This window comes from Podarcis raffonei, chromosome 8, assembly GCF_027172205.1.
Source record: "Podarcis raffonei isolate rPodRaf1 chromosome 8, rPodRaf1.pri, whole genome shotgun sequence".
In the NCBI taxonomy this organism is placed as follows: Eukaryota; Metazoa; Chordata; class Lepidosauria; order Squamata; family Lacertidae; genus Podarcis; species Podarcis raffonei.
In genome coordinates this window covers 79,448,413-79,464,837 of record NC_070609.1, presented here as the reverse complement: position 1 = coordinate 79,464,837, position 16,425 = coordinate 79,448,413, and the positions used below count along the sequence as shown (strand labels likewise).

The window sequence follows — 16,425 nt, the reverse complement described above, 5'->3', positions numbered from 1 at the left end:
CATAGCCAGGTGAGAGGGATTTGAACCCTGGCCTCTCCCAGGCCATAGTCCAACATTCTAAACCAGGCATAGGCAAACTCGGCCCTCCAGATGTTTTGGGACTACAATTCCCATCATCCCTGACCACTGGTCCTGTTAGCTAGGGATGATGGGAGTTGTAGTCCCAAAACATCTGGAGGGCCGAGTTTGCCTATGCGTGCTCTAAACCAATGGCTCCCACAGTGGGGATTAAGTAGAGGGCAATAAGGATTACCTCGCCAGACAATAAGAGGCAAGGGAGCTGCAAGGGGGCACTGGAGGTGTAAATGACCATCAGACCTTGGGTATTTGGCATCAATTTAATCAGTTTTGCTGAATTAATCTATTATTATTATCATTAATATGCCGCCCAACTGGCTGGGTTACCCCAGCCATTCTGGGTGGCTTCCAACAAATTAAAACATAATAAGACATCAAACATTAAAAACTTCCCTATACAGGGCTGCCTTCAGATGTCTTCTAAAAGCCAGGCGGTTATTTATTTTCTTGACACCTGATGGGAGGGCGTTCCACAGGGTGGGCATGGCTACTGAGTAGGCCCTCTGCCTTAAATAGTTTCAATTGGATTTGAATCAATGTGCAATGAATTGTTATTGTTTTGAATTTCTTCCTTAGTGGCTTGTGCAAACTGCTGTTCTGAATAATGCTTTTTTTTTTTTTTAAAGGATGGGTAGGGGACTGGGGATGAGTTTATGGAACCAAGCAGGTGGTGGCCTGACAATCTTTGCGAATCACTGGCCTAACCACTGTACTGCACTGGCTTTCTGCTGGTTCTTGGTCCTAGCTTAAATGTCCAGGAACAAACAGGACCTGGTTTGCCCCAGGGGCCAAAGGCTGCCCACTACTGCCTTAGACAAAAGACTGGGTGGGCTAAACCAGTCTAAGTATGGGGGTTTTGGCATTCTGGTAACAGTTCATTGGGGAAATTTCATCATGCCATCCCGTTGAACGGAAAGTGATGGGAATTATAGGGACAGAACTACCTAAATTGTATAGAAACTTATTCATGTATGCTACCATAGCGGCAAGAATGTTACTTGCCCCAAAATGGAAAAAAGCAGAAGTCCCAGGAAAGGAAGAAAATTTATAGAATATGCAGAAATGGCGAAACTTACCAAATTAATAAGAAATCAAGATAACAATTTTTTAAATAAAAGAATGGAAATGGTTTATTGAATATTTACAGATAAATTGTAAAGAGATAAGAGCATTGGCAGGTTTATTGTAATAACATGCAGTTTTATAAGAGTATATATTTTAAAAAGATGAATAAATGAGCAAATTGCGTTAATTTGGATATGCAGAAGATCTTAAAAACAAATCTAAGGAACCGCAGAAAGAGGGGGAAGGAAGTCAGGTTTTGAAATGTTGTAATGATTGTAAAATTAGTGAAATGCATAGATCTGAAAAGCATAAATAAAATTTAAGGGGGGGAAATACACTTAGCGGCCATATTTGATGGCCTTTGGCTCTTTCCTTGCCTTCCAGGCACCTACGACGCCCGGGCAAGGGTGCTCCTTTCCCACATCACCTGGCTGCTGAGGATTCCCCCAGCAGAACTGGAAGCTTCGGAGGAGCGTCTTCTTGAGTGCCTGAAAGAGGAGGAAGAGGAGGAGGAATCTGAGTAAGGCTGTTTCCCCAGAGATGCTTTCATGTTGTTGTTGTTTAGTCATTTAGTCCGACTCTTCGTGACCCCATGGACCAGAGCACGCCAGGCACTTCTGTCTTCCACTGCCTCCCGCAGTTTGGTCAAACTCATGCTGGTAGCTTCGAGAACACTGTCCAACCATCTCGTCCTCTGTCGTGCCGTCCCCTTCTCCTTGTGCCCTCCAACTTTCCCAACATCAGGGTCTTTTCCAGGGAGTCTTCTCTTGTCATGAGGTGGTCAAAGTATTGGAGCCCTCAGCTTCACGATCTGCCCTTCCAGTGAGCACTCAGGGCTGATTTCCTTCAGAATGGATAGGTTTGATTTTCTTGCAGTCCATGGGACTCTCAAGAGTCTCCTCCAGCACCATAATTCAAAAGCTTCCATTCTTCGGCGATCAGCCTTCTTTAAGATCCAGCTCTCACTTCCATACATCCCTACTGGGAAAACCATAGCTTTAACTATACGGACCTTTGTTGGCAAGGTGATGTCTCTACTTTTTAAGATGCTGTCTAGGTTTGTCATTGCTTTTCTCCCAAGAAGCAGGCGTCTTTTAATTTCATGACTACTGTCACCATCTGCAGTGATCATGGAGCCCAAGAAAGTAAAATCTCTCACTGCCTCCATTTCTTCCCCTTCTAGATGCTTTCATAGAACCATAGAATCATAGCGCTGGAAGGGGCCCCATGGGTTAGAGTCCAACCACCCCCTGCAATGCAGGAATCTCAACTAGAGCATCCATGACATCTCCTCTCCTTATCCAACCTCTCCTTAAAGACCTCCGAGGAAGGAGAGTTCTGTTGTAAGAAAATATGAAGAGCCCTGCAAGGAATCAGGCCAGTGGACCATCTAGTCCAGCATCCTCTTCTCCCAGTGGCCAAGCAAATGCCCCAGTTGGAAAGCCCACAAGTAGGGATCACGCCCCAAGAACGCTCTCCCCTCCTGTGGCTTCCAGCAACTTGTATTCAGAAGCATTGCTGCCTCCAGCTGTGTAGAGGCAGAGCGTGGCCATTGTGGCTAGTAGCCATTAAAAAACAAACCAACCACAATGTTTACGTCCTCATGCTGGGAAGGGTTTTAAGAACCCCTTTGCCACAGGTGTCCTTGAAACCTTGCGCAATTGCAAGTCTGGTCCCTATGAAAAATCAGCTGCCAGCCAGAGGTGCAGGGTTGTTCCCTTAAACAAATACTTTTAAGCTGCTGTTATTGGTCTTCTGGGAAATTGCCTGTGTACATATTTTAATAGCTGCTGTTTTCACTACACAAGCTGCCAAATCGCTAGGAAGGATTTTCAAGGTAAGCGTTGCCAGTACTGTTCTTTTATCACCATTATGATTTCTGGTTCTGTTTTCAGCCATAAAAATTAAGCATTATTATTATTATTATTATTATTATTATTATTATTATTATTATACCCTATCTTTCACCCCCGATTACACAAGTTAAAGCCACACAGGTTGCTAAAAATACATAGTTCCCTGGGAAGAGGGATGGGCAGTTAGCCACTCTGGGAATTGTAGCTCTGGAAGGGGAATAAAGGTAAAGGGACCCCTGGCCAATAGGTCCAGTCGTGACCGACTCTGGGGTTGCGGCACTCATCTCGCTTTATTGGCCGAGGGAGCCGGCGTACAGCTTCCAGGTCATGTGGCCAGCATGACAAAGCCGCTTCTGGCGAACCAGAGCAGCACACGGAAACGCCGTTTACCATCCTACCTATTTATCTACTTGCACTTTGAGGTCCTTTCGAACTGCTAGGTTGGCAGGAGCAGGAACCGAGCAACGGGAGCTCACCCTGTTGCAGGGATTCGAACCACCGACCTTCTGATCGGCAAGCCCTAGGTTCTGTGGTTTAACCCACAGCACCACCCACATCTCGGGAAAAAACAACAACAACATAATAGATAATAGTTAAAAAGCAATCCAGTTCTAATAGAATTGAAACAATTTAAAATAACCAAACCAAGTGTGTTAAAATACAGAGGGCAAAAGCAGCGCAGCACTATGAAAGCCCTTTTCTTAAAAGGGGGGGGGGACCAGTTTGCAAAGGTGCCGAAAAGAGTTCAATGAAGGGGCCTGCCTGATATCAATAGGCAGGGAGTTCCGAAGTGTAGGTACTGTTGCGACTCTCACTCCCATCTCTTCTGCCACCGCCAGGACGGCCGCAGCTGCGCGGAAGAAGAAAGAGAAAAACAGGAGGTTGAAGAGGTACCTGTTGATCGGCTTGGCGACTGTTGGTGGGGGGACAGTAATAGGTGAGTGACACCGCGCCCCCATCTATTGTCCGCGCCAGCTAGGGGCAGCCGGCTTCTAACCTTCGTGTGACCCACTTGCTCCTCCAGACTCAGTCTAGTTAACCTGTGGCCCTCCAGATTTTGATGGACTCCAGCTCCCACCAGTCCCCTTTTGGCCAGCATGGCTAACGGTTAGGGATGATGGGAACCGTCGCTCAGCAGCATGCCTGGGCCAAATGTTCCCCGTCCCTGCATTGAAAGAAGGCAGAGTTACGATGGAGTTACTATTTGTTAAATATGTATATTGTCCTGGCCTATGCCCACAGGTTTCAGGGCGGTTACAATATGAAATCACAACTTTTTTTCAATTCATTATGAATCATTTCCCAATACTCTTTCCCCCTTTTACAAGTCCAGCACATATGAAAGAATGTTCCCTCAAACTCTTTGCATCTCCAGCACTTATCTGATTCAGTACAGTGGTACCTCAGGTTAAGTACTTAATTCATTCTGGAGGTCTGTTCTTAACCTGAAACTGTTATTAACCTGAAGCACCACTTTAGCTAATGGGGCCTCCTGCTGCTGCCGTGCTGCCGGAGCCCGATTTCTGTTCTCATCCTGAAGCAAAGTTCTTAACCTAAAGCATTATTTCTGGGTTAGCGGAGTATGTAACCTGAAGCGTATGTAACCTGAGGTACCACTGTACATCTTAGCAAGCCCACTCGGAGTTAAATACCATTTGCAAATCATTTTCAAGTAGTTCTTCTTCAAAGAATAACATGCTGTAAACTTCAAGTCAGAGTTTTCCCAGAGGTTAAAATCTATACAGTGGTACCTCAGGTTACATACGCTTGTGCTGGTACAGCCCCTGGTGGTCCAGATACCCCAGAGGCCCCAGATGCTGATGCTCTTCTTTGTGACCCAATGTCCGTGCGAATTCTGCCAGACCTCAATATTTTCTCTTGAGTCGAATCTAACTTTTCTTTCCCGTCTGCCATACCACTCCAGATAAGTCCAAGGTCGCTCCCACAGCTGGGCTTTGTTATGTAGTGGAAAATTCCCTGGCTCAATTATTTTTGTAACAATGTCCAACTTCCTCTAGGGGGACACAGTTGCAGTAAGACTTGTAACTTTGAAAAATAACTTTTTTAAGTCCCCCAGTTTATCAAAAAAGACGACTGTATCAATTCCAACTATTTTAAAGTTACTCTAAAACCAGGAGAAGTCAGCCAGAAACACTGTATCTTTTTTGCAGAGTTAGCTGTCAAAAGCAATTTATTACGTGCCTTTCACAATGCGGCATTCATTTTCAAGGCAGTCCGTTCCCAGGATCTAAGCAGTGGATTTTACCTTCCTTTCCCCACTTTCTTTACAGGGAAGTAAAGTTCAAATCTTTTCTCCTCCTTTCCTGCAATCCGGAGGGGAAATCTTCTGTCTGACGTTCGGATTTTGACCCTTTTAAAAGTTACTTTCAAAGTTCTAGCTCACAGTCTCTTTGCTTTATTAAATATACAAGAAACGGGAAGCAGACTTCCTGTTTATACTTCCCCGTTTCGGTGCCGAATTTACTAATTTCCTATCCTTTATAATCCAATTTAATCCTACTCACGGGTAGTTGTTTCTTGCAGCCAAATTGTCCAAGAAAAAGTCAGCGCTCTCCGATAACGGCTGTGTGGCTCCGCTCCGCGGAAGAAGCAGTCACTCACAGCACCGCGCCACTCTCCCCGCTTTACTCCGGAGCCCAAAAAAAGGGTTCCTTTGCAGTTTGGGGGGGCGCTGAAGGTGCCCGCTGAGTCCCACGCTCACAGGCTTCACCCGCCTGTGATTTTTGAATGGGTCCCCGCTTCGCCGCAGCGGTCAGACCCGATCCCACGGAGCTGGTCCCTCGGAGATCAGAGGGAATCCGCCATTATCGCTGGCGCTAACCCGGAAGTCTCCTATATCTATTGCCCAGTGTGTCATTGAGGCTTTAACAAGCTTGTCTTTTGTTTCCCAGTCTAATAACAAAAGTTTGGACAAAAGTTTCTTTTTGTTTTGGAGAAATTCTTTTTCGAATTGTGAGCTTTGGTATGCAGCATTAATGACTTCAACGGTTTAGGAGACAGGGCGTGCAGCCTGGGAATTAGAGACTCCCAAGGGCCGGAGAATCATAGGATCCTAAATTTTAGAGTTGGAAGGGACCACAAGGATCATCTGGTCCAACCCTCCTGCATTGTAGAACTCTTTTACCCAATGTGGGGCTCAAACCCTCGACCCTGAGACTAAAGCATCTCACTCTCTGCCAACCGAGCCTGGGGATCTGCACTTTGCTCCCAGGTCTGAGGTTCCCTTCTCTCGACCCTCTGCCAGGAGTTGAAACAGCATCCCTCTGTTTTCAGGTCTGACAGGGGGCCTGGCTGCCCCCCTGGTGGCAACGGGAGCAACGGCGATCATTGGCAGCGCTGGGGCTGCTGCCCTGGGCTCAGTGGCCGGGATGGCTGTCATGGGGTCGCTCTTTGGAGCTGCAGGAGCTGGACTCACAGGTAAGCCACCTCCTTGGGTGCAAAGCAACCTCTTCTTCTTCTATACAGCTGGGTCTCTAGGGGGAAGCAGGGGGCAGTGTGTCCAATCTGTTTAGTAATAATAATCATTATTATTATTTATTATTTATACCCCGCCCATCTGGGTTGGGTTTCCCCAGCCACTCTGGGTGGCTTCCAACAAAATATTAAAATATAGTGGTCTGTTAAGCATTAAAAGCTTCCCTAAACAGGGCTGCCTTCAGATGTCTTCTAAAAGTCTGGTAGTTGTTTATCTCTTTGACATCTGGTGGGAGGGCGTTCCACAGGGAGGGTGCCACTACCGAGAAGGCCCTCTTCCTGGTTCCCTGTAGCTTTGCTTCTCGCAGGGAGGGAACCGCCAGAAGGCCTTCAGAGCTGAACTTCAGTGTCTGGGCTGAACGATGGGGGTGGAGACGCTCCTTCAGGTATACTGGACCAAGGCTGTTTAGGGCTTTAACTGTCACCACCAACACTTTGAATTTTGCTCAGAAACGTACTTTTAGGACCCTAACCCAGTGGTTCCCTAAGTGGGCAGTAGCCCCCTCTGTGTTGTGGGTGGTGGAATTACCTGGCGGAGGGCACTAGGAGGCAATTGAGTGCCCGTGACTATCAGAGCTCCAAAAACTGGTGTCACTGGATCAATTTTGTATAATCAAACTGAAAAGTTTTAATTGGATTTTTAACAAATGTTCAATTGACTTTTACTGTTTATTGAATTTTATTACCTTCCTTAGTGGGTTGTGCAAACTGCAACTATCTGGTTCAGTGTTGTCTGCACTGACTGGCATCAGTTCTCCGGGATTTCAGGTGGGGAGCGTTGCATGCAGAAAGGGCCGGATTCAATCTCCAGCATCTCCGGCAGGGCTGATGGTGGGGGGAACCTTGTCTGAATTTTTGGAGAGCTGTTGCCAAGCAGTGTATTTATTTATTTTTATAATCTTTTTATTTGATTTTTAAAAAGAAAGAAAGAAAAGGAAAGGAAAGAGAAAAAAGAAAATAAACATACACCCAAAACACCATACAAAATCCACATACTGAGATTACTCTGAATCTCCTGACTTCCCCCCCATTTCTTCCATGGGTCCTTTTGACTCTGTTTTCAACTGCATATCAACACCATACAGCATTTCATCTTCCTAAGTTATCTATACATTTTGTTACATTACAAGTGTGTTTAAAATTGTGCTAATATTTTGACCTGTTTACAATGATTTTGTATACCGTATTTTTCGCTCTATAGGACGCACCGGACCATAGGATGCACCAGACCATAGGAGGGGGAGAACAGGGGGAAAAAATTCTCCCCCTCTCTGCTCAGCGCCCCTTCAGCGAAGCGGCAAGAGAAACGGAACCCCTTCCATTTCTCCCGCTTCGCTGAAGGGGCGCTGTGCAGAGAGGGAAAACTGTGCAGTGCCTATCCAGCGAAGCGAAGCCAGGAGAGCAAAAGGGATCGGTGTGCAGGCTTCAGGCGGCCACCCGCAAGCCTTTGGAGCGCGGCGGGAACTCCTGCTGCGCTCCGAAGGCTTGCGGATAGCTGCCTGAAGCCTCTGGAGTGCAGCGGGAGTTCGCGCTGTGCTCTAGAGGCTTCACACGGCTTCAGCGAAAGCAACTCAAAGGCTCCAGAGCGCGGGCGGAGCTCTCCCTCTGCGCTTTGGAGGCTTCACGTTGCTATCGCTGAAGCCAAGGAGCCTGCATTCGCGCCATAATACGCACACACATTTCCCCTTAATTTTTGAAGGGGAAAAAGTGTGTCTTATAGAGCGAAAATACGGTATATGTGATAAACATTTCTCATTCTTTTTAAAATTTCTGCCTTCTTGATTCCTGAGCTTCCCAGTTAACTTTGCCATTTTGGCATAGTCCATCAACTTGATTTGCCATTCTTTTTTGGTTGGGGTTGTCCCTTCATTCCATCTCTGGGCTAGCAGCATCTGAGCGGCCGTTGAAGCATACGTAAATAATTTCCTCTGGTCTTTTGGAATCTCAGTACCTATAATTCCTAATAAAAAATCTTCTGGTTTTTTAAAAGAAAGGTTATTTTAAACATTTTTTTCATTTCATTAAATACCATTTCCCAGATTTTTTTTTAGTTACATTGCAATTCCACCACATATGATAAAAGGTACCTTCTTTTTCTTTACATTTCTAGCATATATTGGTACAGCTGCCAAGCATGGGTGAAGGAACCTTTCTGGGCAACCTCCAGCGCGGGGGGGGGGGGGGCAAAATGGGTGGGACCTTAGAATGCCAGCTACACTCCAGTCCTGATTCTGGGGTTCCCATTGGGGCTTCTGGTTTGGCTGCTGTGAGTACAAGATGCTGGACTAGATGGGACGTTGGCTTGATCCAGTAGGGCTCTTCTTTTGGGGCGTGATAGCAGAAACTCCAAGGGACACGGGTGGCGCTGTGGGTTAAACCACAGAGCCTAGGGCTTGCCGATCAGAAGGTTGGCGGTTCGATCCCCATGACGGGGTGAGCTCCCGTTGCTTGGTCCCTGCTCCTGCCAACCTAGCAGTTCGAAAGCACGTCAAAGTGCAAGTAGATAAATAGGTACCGCTTGGCAGGAAGGTAAACGGTGTTTCCGTGCGCTGCTCTGGTTCGCCAGAAGCGGCTTAGTCATGCTGGCCACATGACCTGGAAGCTGTATGCCGGCTCCCTCGGCCAATAAAGCGAGATGAGCGCCGCAACCCCAGAATCGGTCATGACTGGACCTAATGGCCAGGGGTCCCTTTACCTTTACCTTAGCAGAAACTCCATGCCCAGGGACAGTCTACCAGGTTGGCCACTGCGAGAACAGGATGCTGGAGTCGGTGAGTTCCCTTTGGCCAGCAGCCAGACTCCTAAGCTCCTAGGAGATTTGAGCTCATGCCAATAAAAAAAAAAATTATACTGCCCTTCATCCGAGATCCACAGGGCAGTTTACAATGTAAAAACATGAAAAGTACATAAAAACTGTGTGTCTCATTAAAAAAAAAGTAGGTCATGCAAAATTGACGTTAGCAAGCCATGCTCCTTGCTTTAAAAAAATTGGAGGGAGGGCAAGCCAGCCCCTGATCCCCGCCCCTAGGGGCACTACCTGCCTTACACACTTAAAAATAAATAGAGAAATCTTGTGTCCCCAGTCGCTGTGCAAATAAAAGATACAACAGGCAGCAGTGAATCTGTGACCCAGGCCCTGTCTTTGGGTCCCTATGATGTTTTTCCTCGCTGTTATTTATTTCAGATGTGTTTGGCTATTTCCGCAGCTTAGCCTCTTAACTCATTGCTCGCCGTGCAATGTAAAGATGGGAGTGGTTGGTTTGACAGGCAACGGATCTTATTGGTTGAGCCCGATGTCCATTTATGCAGCTTGGCCGTCGCGTAACCTGCCCTGGAGGCCTGCGGATAAAGGGCAAGCTATAAGAGGGGCTCTTGTTTTCTTCCCCCCTTCAGGTTACAAGATGAAAAAGCGTGTGGGGGCCATTGAAGAGTTTGAGTTCCTGCCCTTAACGGAAGGGAGGCATCTCCACCTCACCATAGCCATCACCGGCTGGCTCACGACTGGCAAATACGGTAAGGAAGAGGCAAGCAAAAGGGGAGTGCTGCAGCAAAAATGTTGCAGCGTGCGGTGGGGCCGCCCAGTCCAGCATTCCTGGCATTCAGCCATGCCTTCTTTCAGGCATATTCATTTCCCCATTAGCTTTCTTGGTTACCGCCACCACTGTAACAAATCAACATTCCGCGGCTTACTGAGCATGCTCAGTCCCCGTCAGGCTGCTTTGGTGCACCCCCTGGTCCACACATACACACTTAGCCTTTTCCCTCCTAAAAATATTTGTACTTTTGTGAACACTGGGGATCTCCCCAAACCTTCTGGCGCCTGCCTCCCTCTCAACCACTTGGGCTACATCTGCAACGGCCTGAATCTCAGAAATCAAGGGTGTCCCCAACACCACCGGCAAAGTTTGGGGAGATTCCATGGCATCACAGCAGCACGACCAATAGCAGGAGAGAAGCCTGGCAGGGGGCAGAATTGTGGGTGAGATTGGCAAGGTAGCAATGGCAGATTTGAAGTTTTCCTGGGTGCACAGATGGGATTGTTTTCATTTGGAAACACATGCGGCCCCCGAATCTTACATTCTGATCCCTACACACTCTCCCCTGGGGTAGATTCTTGTCTTAGCAAATGTTCCTGGCTTTGCTGCTTGTGTGGAATCTTTCCTATTTAAGTCTCGCAAGGACGCTGTTCTCATTAAACCTGTTTGCTCTATAAAACAAAGACGTTTTATTTATTTTTTACAGTCTATTTCCATTTGCCTTTCACACAAGTTTATTTTCTGAATAACAAGTGGCATCCCATGAGCCGTGGGGAAAAGCTGCTGGGTGAAAGGGTGAAGGTGTTAATGTGCTCTTGCAGAGGTTTCGAAGTTGAGCAGAGGAGCCCAGCACCACTTTACAGCTCAATGTTGCTGACCCTTCGCCTTGTAGGAATCTGCTCCCAGCACTAATATGCACAGCGCAGGCATGATCTATCAAGACCTGGTTCAATAAAGGTAAAGGGACCCCTGACCATTAGGTCCAGTCGTGGCCGACTCTGGGGTTGCGGCGCTCATCTCACTTTACTGGCCGAGGGAGCCAGCGTACAGCTTCCGGGTCATGTGGCCAGCATGACTAAGCCGCTTCTGGCGAACCAGAGCAGCGCACGGAAATGCCATTTACCTTCCCGCTGGAGTGGTACCTATTTATCTACTTGCACTTTGATGTGCTTTCGAACTGCTAGGTTGGCAGGAGCAGGGACCAAGCAACGGAAGCTCACCCCGTCACTGGGATTCAAACCGCCGACCTTCTGATTGGCAAGGCCTAGGCTCTGTGGTTTAACCCACAGTGCCACCCACATCCCCAACCTGGTTCAATACCCTACCACAAAACTGCAACACCTCAGGAGTTATCCTAGTATGAAGTGTTTTTTTTTTAAAAAAAACCACCAATATGTTAAAGCAGAATTGGAGGAAAACCTATCAGGATTGAATGGCCAACCTATCAGGGTTGATCTAGGGCATGGGTAGACAACCTAAGGGCCGGGGGCTGGATCCACCCCAATTGTCTTCTAAATCCGGCCCGCGGACAGTCTGGGAATCAACATGTTTTTACATGAGTAGAATGTGTCCTTTTATTTAAAATGCATCTCTGGGTTATTTGGGGGGCATAGGAATTCGTTCTTTCCCCCTCTCCCCAAATATAGTCCAGCCCCCCACAAGGTCTGAGGGACAGTGGACCGGCCCCCTGCTGAAAAAGTTTGCTGACCCCTGATGTAGGGGGTTTTCAACTATCATCTGAGGGTAGACATTCCGGCAATGGGAGAAATAGGAAGCAGGGCTCCCTAATTTGGCTCTGCTGTGACAGGCCAGCCCCTTCAGGCCTCCTCTCCCTGCAACTGTCATCTGAGGGCACCCATCCCATCAGACGGCCTCATTGGGAGAGATGGGAAGCAGAAGACTCATTCCATCAACTTTGCCAAAAGCAGAGCTCCATTTGGCACCTCCTGCCCCTGAACTGTGCCAGCAGGTCATTTATAGGAACAACTGTTTAGAAACTGATGCCTGAGTTTTGGTTTTTCCTCTTCCCTCGCTGTCCGTTTTCCCTTGTGTGTCGTGGTGTTTAGATTGCAATCCTGCAGGGTAGGGACTGTCTTGTTTTGATTGTTTGTAATATGCTCTGGGGGGATGCGGGTGGCGCTGTGGGTTAAACCACAGAGCCTAGGACTTGCCGATCAGAAGGTCGGCGGTTTGAATCCCCGCGATGGGGTGAGCTCCCGTTGCTCAGTCCCTGCTCCTGCCAACCTAGCAGTTCAAAAGCACGTCAAAAGTGCAAGTAGCTAAATAGGAACCGCTCCGGCGGGAAGGTAAACGGCATTTCCATGCGCTGCTCTGGTTCGCCAGAAGCGGCTTAGTCATGCTGGCCACATGACCGGGAAGCTGTACGCCAGCTCCCTCGGCCAATAAAGCGAGATGAGCGCTGCAACCCCAGAGTCGGCCATGACTGGACCTAATGGTCAGCGGTCCCTTTACCTTTACCTAAGCTACTCTGGGAGCTTTTGGGACTGAAGAGCAGGGCACTGAAACTCTAAATAAATAAATAGATAAAAATTTATCCACGACCATGACAATGCAACACCTGTTTGCATCAGAAGGTGGCTGAATCTTCCCATTTTGCTTCCTCCCCGTTTCTCACCTTTGCAGTCTTTGATTTCAGCACATCCCACTCCTGTGTCAGTTTGCATTTATTAAAGAGCACCGAAATCTGCCTGCATTTTAGGGAACAGTCTTCTTTAAGACACACACTTTGCCTAATATGTTCATTTTTGCAAGCCGGTCCCCCCCCATAATATAATGCATTATGTATGCCCCCCCAATTCCTATTTCTGTGTGCCTGTTTCCCTAATAACACTTCTTTCTGTGTAGACACAATATTTGTTAAAGAGTTGCATTGCAAAATTCAGAAGAGCATGACATTTGAAAGGCAGCTGCGTTTTTCAGCCTGCTTACTGCTTCAGGAAGTGTATATTATGCATGGATTCTGCACCTCCCCCTTCCCATCTGTGTCTTATTAATTCTTCGTGTCTTCAACTTTTTCTTCCTACTTTTAGGGAGTTTCACGGCTCCCTGGAGCAGCCTTCTACAGTCCAAAGAACAGTATTGCTTAGCCTGGGAGAGCAAGTACCTGATGGAACTGGGCAACACGCTTGACACTTTGCTGAATGGATTAGTCAACGTCATGGCTCAGGAAGCCTTGAAATTCACTGTCTTATCAGGCAAGTGGTTGGCGGTCATCCACGCTGGGCGATTATTTTCCCACAATTATTCTGTGCTCCTCCTTCCGCCTGTTACTTCAATTTGAAGCCCTCTCACTCAATTATCCCATGACTCTTGGCTAGCCAGATATACTTAACGTTTCTTTTTTAAAAAAGAAAATCAAGTTCCTAGTCCTCCTCCTCCTCCTCCTCCTTCTTCTTCTTCTTCTTCTTCTTATTCTTATTATTAAAATTTGTACACTGTCCCATACCTGTATAGAGTGGCTGGGAAACCCAGCCAGATGGGCGGGGTATAAATAAATAATAATAATAATAATAATAATAATAATAATAATTATTATTATTATTATTATTATTATTATTATTATTATTATTATATCATCTCAAGGCAGATCGCAACATAAAATTACAGTATCAACCCCCCCCACACAAAATATGTAATAAAATTAAAAACAAAGACAACCCAATAATCTCCAACAAATTTAAAAGAAGAAAGTTGCAGGACTGTATCTGTTTTATTTTCTTCATTTCAAAAGGTTTATATGCTGCTTGGTTGTGATAAAACCTCAATGCGGTTTAGAACTAGAATTGGTGCAGATGCTGCCCTCACTAGGCAAAAATCCTATTACATTTGTATGTAGCTTTGTGATTTCTATCTGTCCTGTTTCCTCTCCCCTGCCCCACTCCCCAGGCATCGTCACTGCGCTTGCATTACCCGCCTCCCTGCTCACGGTGGCCAGCGTGATTGATAACCCCTGGGGAGTGTGCCTCCACCGCTCGTCTGAGGTCGGCAAACACCTGGCTCGAATCCTGCTCAGCCGGCACCAGGTAGGAAGGTGGCTTGATGGTCACAGCCCAAGTCTAAGTGTGCCTGAGCTGGGAAAAATCTCTGTGGGATCTCTGTAGTAGAGGGGGTCCTGGCTCAGTTGGCAGAGCAGTGAGGTGTAGCGGTTAGAGCGTTGGAACTGCTAGTACCTGGGAGACCAGGCAAGGATTCAGATCCCCCACTCGCCCATGAAGCTCACTGGGTGACTCTTCCAGCCTAGCCTACCTCACAGGGTTGTTGTGCAGATTGAATGAAAGAAAGGGAGAGAATAATTTAAGTCATCTTGAGCTCCTTGGAAGGAGAGGTGGAATAGGAGCGCAATAAATACAGTGGTACCTTGGGTTACAGACACTTCAGGTTACAGATGCTTCAGGTTACAGACTCCGCTAACCCAGAAATAGTACCTCGGGTTAAGAACTTTGCTTCAGGATGAGAACAGAAATCGTGCGGCGGCGGCGCAGCAGCAGGAGGCCCCATTAGCTAAAGTGGTACCTCAGGTTAAGAACAGTTTCAGGTTAAGAACGGACCTCCAGAATGAATTTAGTTCTTAACCCAAGGTACCACTGTAAGTAAATTTGCTTATCCGTAGGACCTTGCCAACAAAGGTCCGTATAGTTAAAGCTATGGTTTTCCCAGTAGTGATGTATGGAAGTGAGAGCTGGACCATAAAGAAGGCTGATCGCCAAAGAATTGATGCTATTGAATTATGGTGCTGGAGGAGACTCTTGAGAGTCCCATGGACTGCAAGAAGATCAAACCTCTCCATTCTGAAGGAAATCAGCCCTGAGTGCTCACTGGAAGGACAGGTCCTGAAGCTGAGGCTCCAAGACTTTGGCCACCTCATGAGAAGAGAAGACTCCCTGGAGAAGACCCTGATGTTGGGAAAGATGGAGGGCACAAGGAGAAGGGGATGACAGAGGACGAGAGGGTTGGACAGTGTTCTCGAAGCTACCAGCATGAGTTTGACCAAACTGCGGGAGGCAGTGGAAGACAGTAGTGCCTGGCGTGCTCTGGTCCATGGGGTCATGAAGAGTTGTACATGGCTAAACAACAACAACAACAGGAATAAGGGCCAGGTCCAGTCCACAGCAATCCGCCACTTAAAGGATCATGTAGAAAGAATCGTGGGGGAAACATTTATCGCGGTGATAGTGTTAGTCCTACGCAGAATAGACCCACTGAAATTAATTGGCATGACTAACTTAGGTCCATCGATTTCAATTTATTTACTGCATTTGTAGCTCATCCTTTTTTTCTCTCCAACGAGCTCAAGTTGGCATGCACGGTTCTCCACCAACCCATAAATCATCACAACAACCTTGTGAGGTAGGTTATTCTGAGAGTGGCACCGACCATCCTAAGGTCATGGCCGAGTGAGGAATTACGACTCTTAACATCTGTATGGTAGGCTACGTTTCAGCCACTACGGAATCGTAGAATTGTCAAGTTGGAAGGCACCCAACGGGCATCTGGTCTAACCCACCGCAAATCGTTGCTGCTGATGAATTTCTTCCCAGAGGAGCTCAGGGTGGCAAATACATCGCTAAAACAAAAAGACGGTTTTAACACAGTCTCTCTGTTGCGTCAATCATGCCAAAGGCCCCTGCATGTAGGCAAGCATCACCCAATTTCCAGGACATGATCCAGCTAGGCAAAATCTTCCTTTCTTTTTCACTATCAAGTGGTAATAATCTTTACAGTGGTACCTCTGGTTACATACGCTTCAGGTTACAGACTCTGCTAACCCAGAAATAGTGCTTCAGGTTAAGAACTTTGCTTCAGGATGAGAACAGAAATCGTGCTACGGTGGTGCAGCAGCAGCAGGAGGCCCCATTAGCTAAAGTGGTGCTTCAGTTTAAGAACAGTTTCAGGTTAAGAACGGACCTCCAGAACGAATTAAGTACTGAACACGAGGTTACCACTGTACTGCTTTTTCAAGGCAGGGAGCTTGAGATTTTAAGCTTGTTTGGGTTCTGTCATTCTGTTCCTTCCCCTTCCAGGGCAAGCGGCCGGTTACCTTGATCGGTTTCAGTCTTGGCGCCAGGGTCATCTACTTCTGCCTCCAGGAAATGGCCAAGGAGGAAGGTGCGTGCTGGAGGGGGTTTGGGAATCAGGCCATAAGACAGCTGAGACACTGTTTGTTCTTCATCAGCAGGGTAGTGGTCCGTGGTCGCGGGTTGTGTGTCTCAAATACCCCTTGTAGCAGGGTCTCTGCTTCCAGCATCCCAGGGCCAACCGATCAGCATGAAAGGGGAGCTTTTGAGCCACTGAAAAGGAGTCTTCTCACCCTTTGTGCCAACAGGGGCCAATCGGAATAAAAGGAGGCAGCTCCAAAACCGGCATTTAGGCCAAAC

At 47.2% G+C, this 16,425-nt stretch overlaps 1 protein-coding gene across 2 annotated transcripts in view; it reads left to right on the top strand.

Moving 5' to 3' along the window:
- The window catches only part of TMCO4 (transmembrane and coiled-coil domains 4), a 44,147-nt gene that overhangs the window by 13,273 nt on the left and 14,449 nt on the right, over positions 1 to 16,425 (top strand). For both annotated transcript variants that reach the window (XM_053401020.1, XM_053401019.1), the window contains exons 5-11: positions 1,528 to 1,663; positions 3,839 to 3,936; positions 6,294 to 6,437; positions 9,888 to 10,007; positions 13,081 to 13,245; positions 13,937 to 14,073; positions 16,072 to 16,156. In XM_053401020.1, coding sequence (XP_053256995.1) covers positions 1,528 to 1,663; positions 3,839 to 3,936; positions 6,294 to 6,437; positions 9,888 to 10,007; positions 13,081 to 13,245; positions 13,937 to 14,073; positions 16,072 to 16,156 — 885 coding nt within the window. The remainder of the gene's footprint in view (positions 1 to 1,527; positions 1,664 to 3,838; positions 3,937 to 6,293; positions 6,438 to 9,887; positions 10,008 to 13,080; positions 13,246 to 13,936; positions 14,074 to 16,071; positions 16,157 to 16,425) is intronic.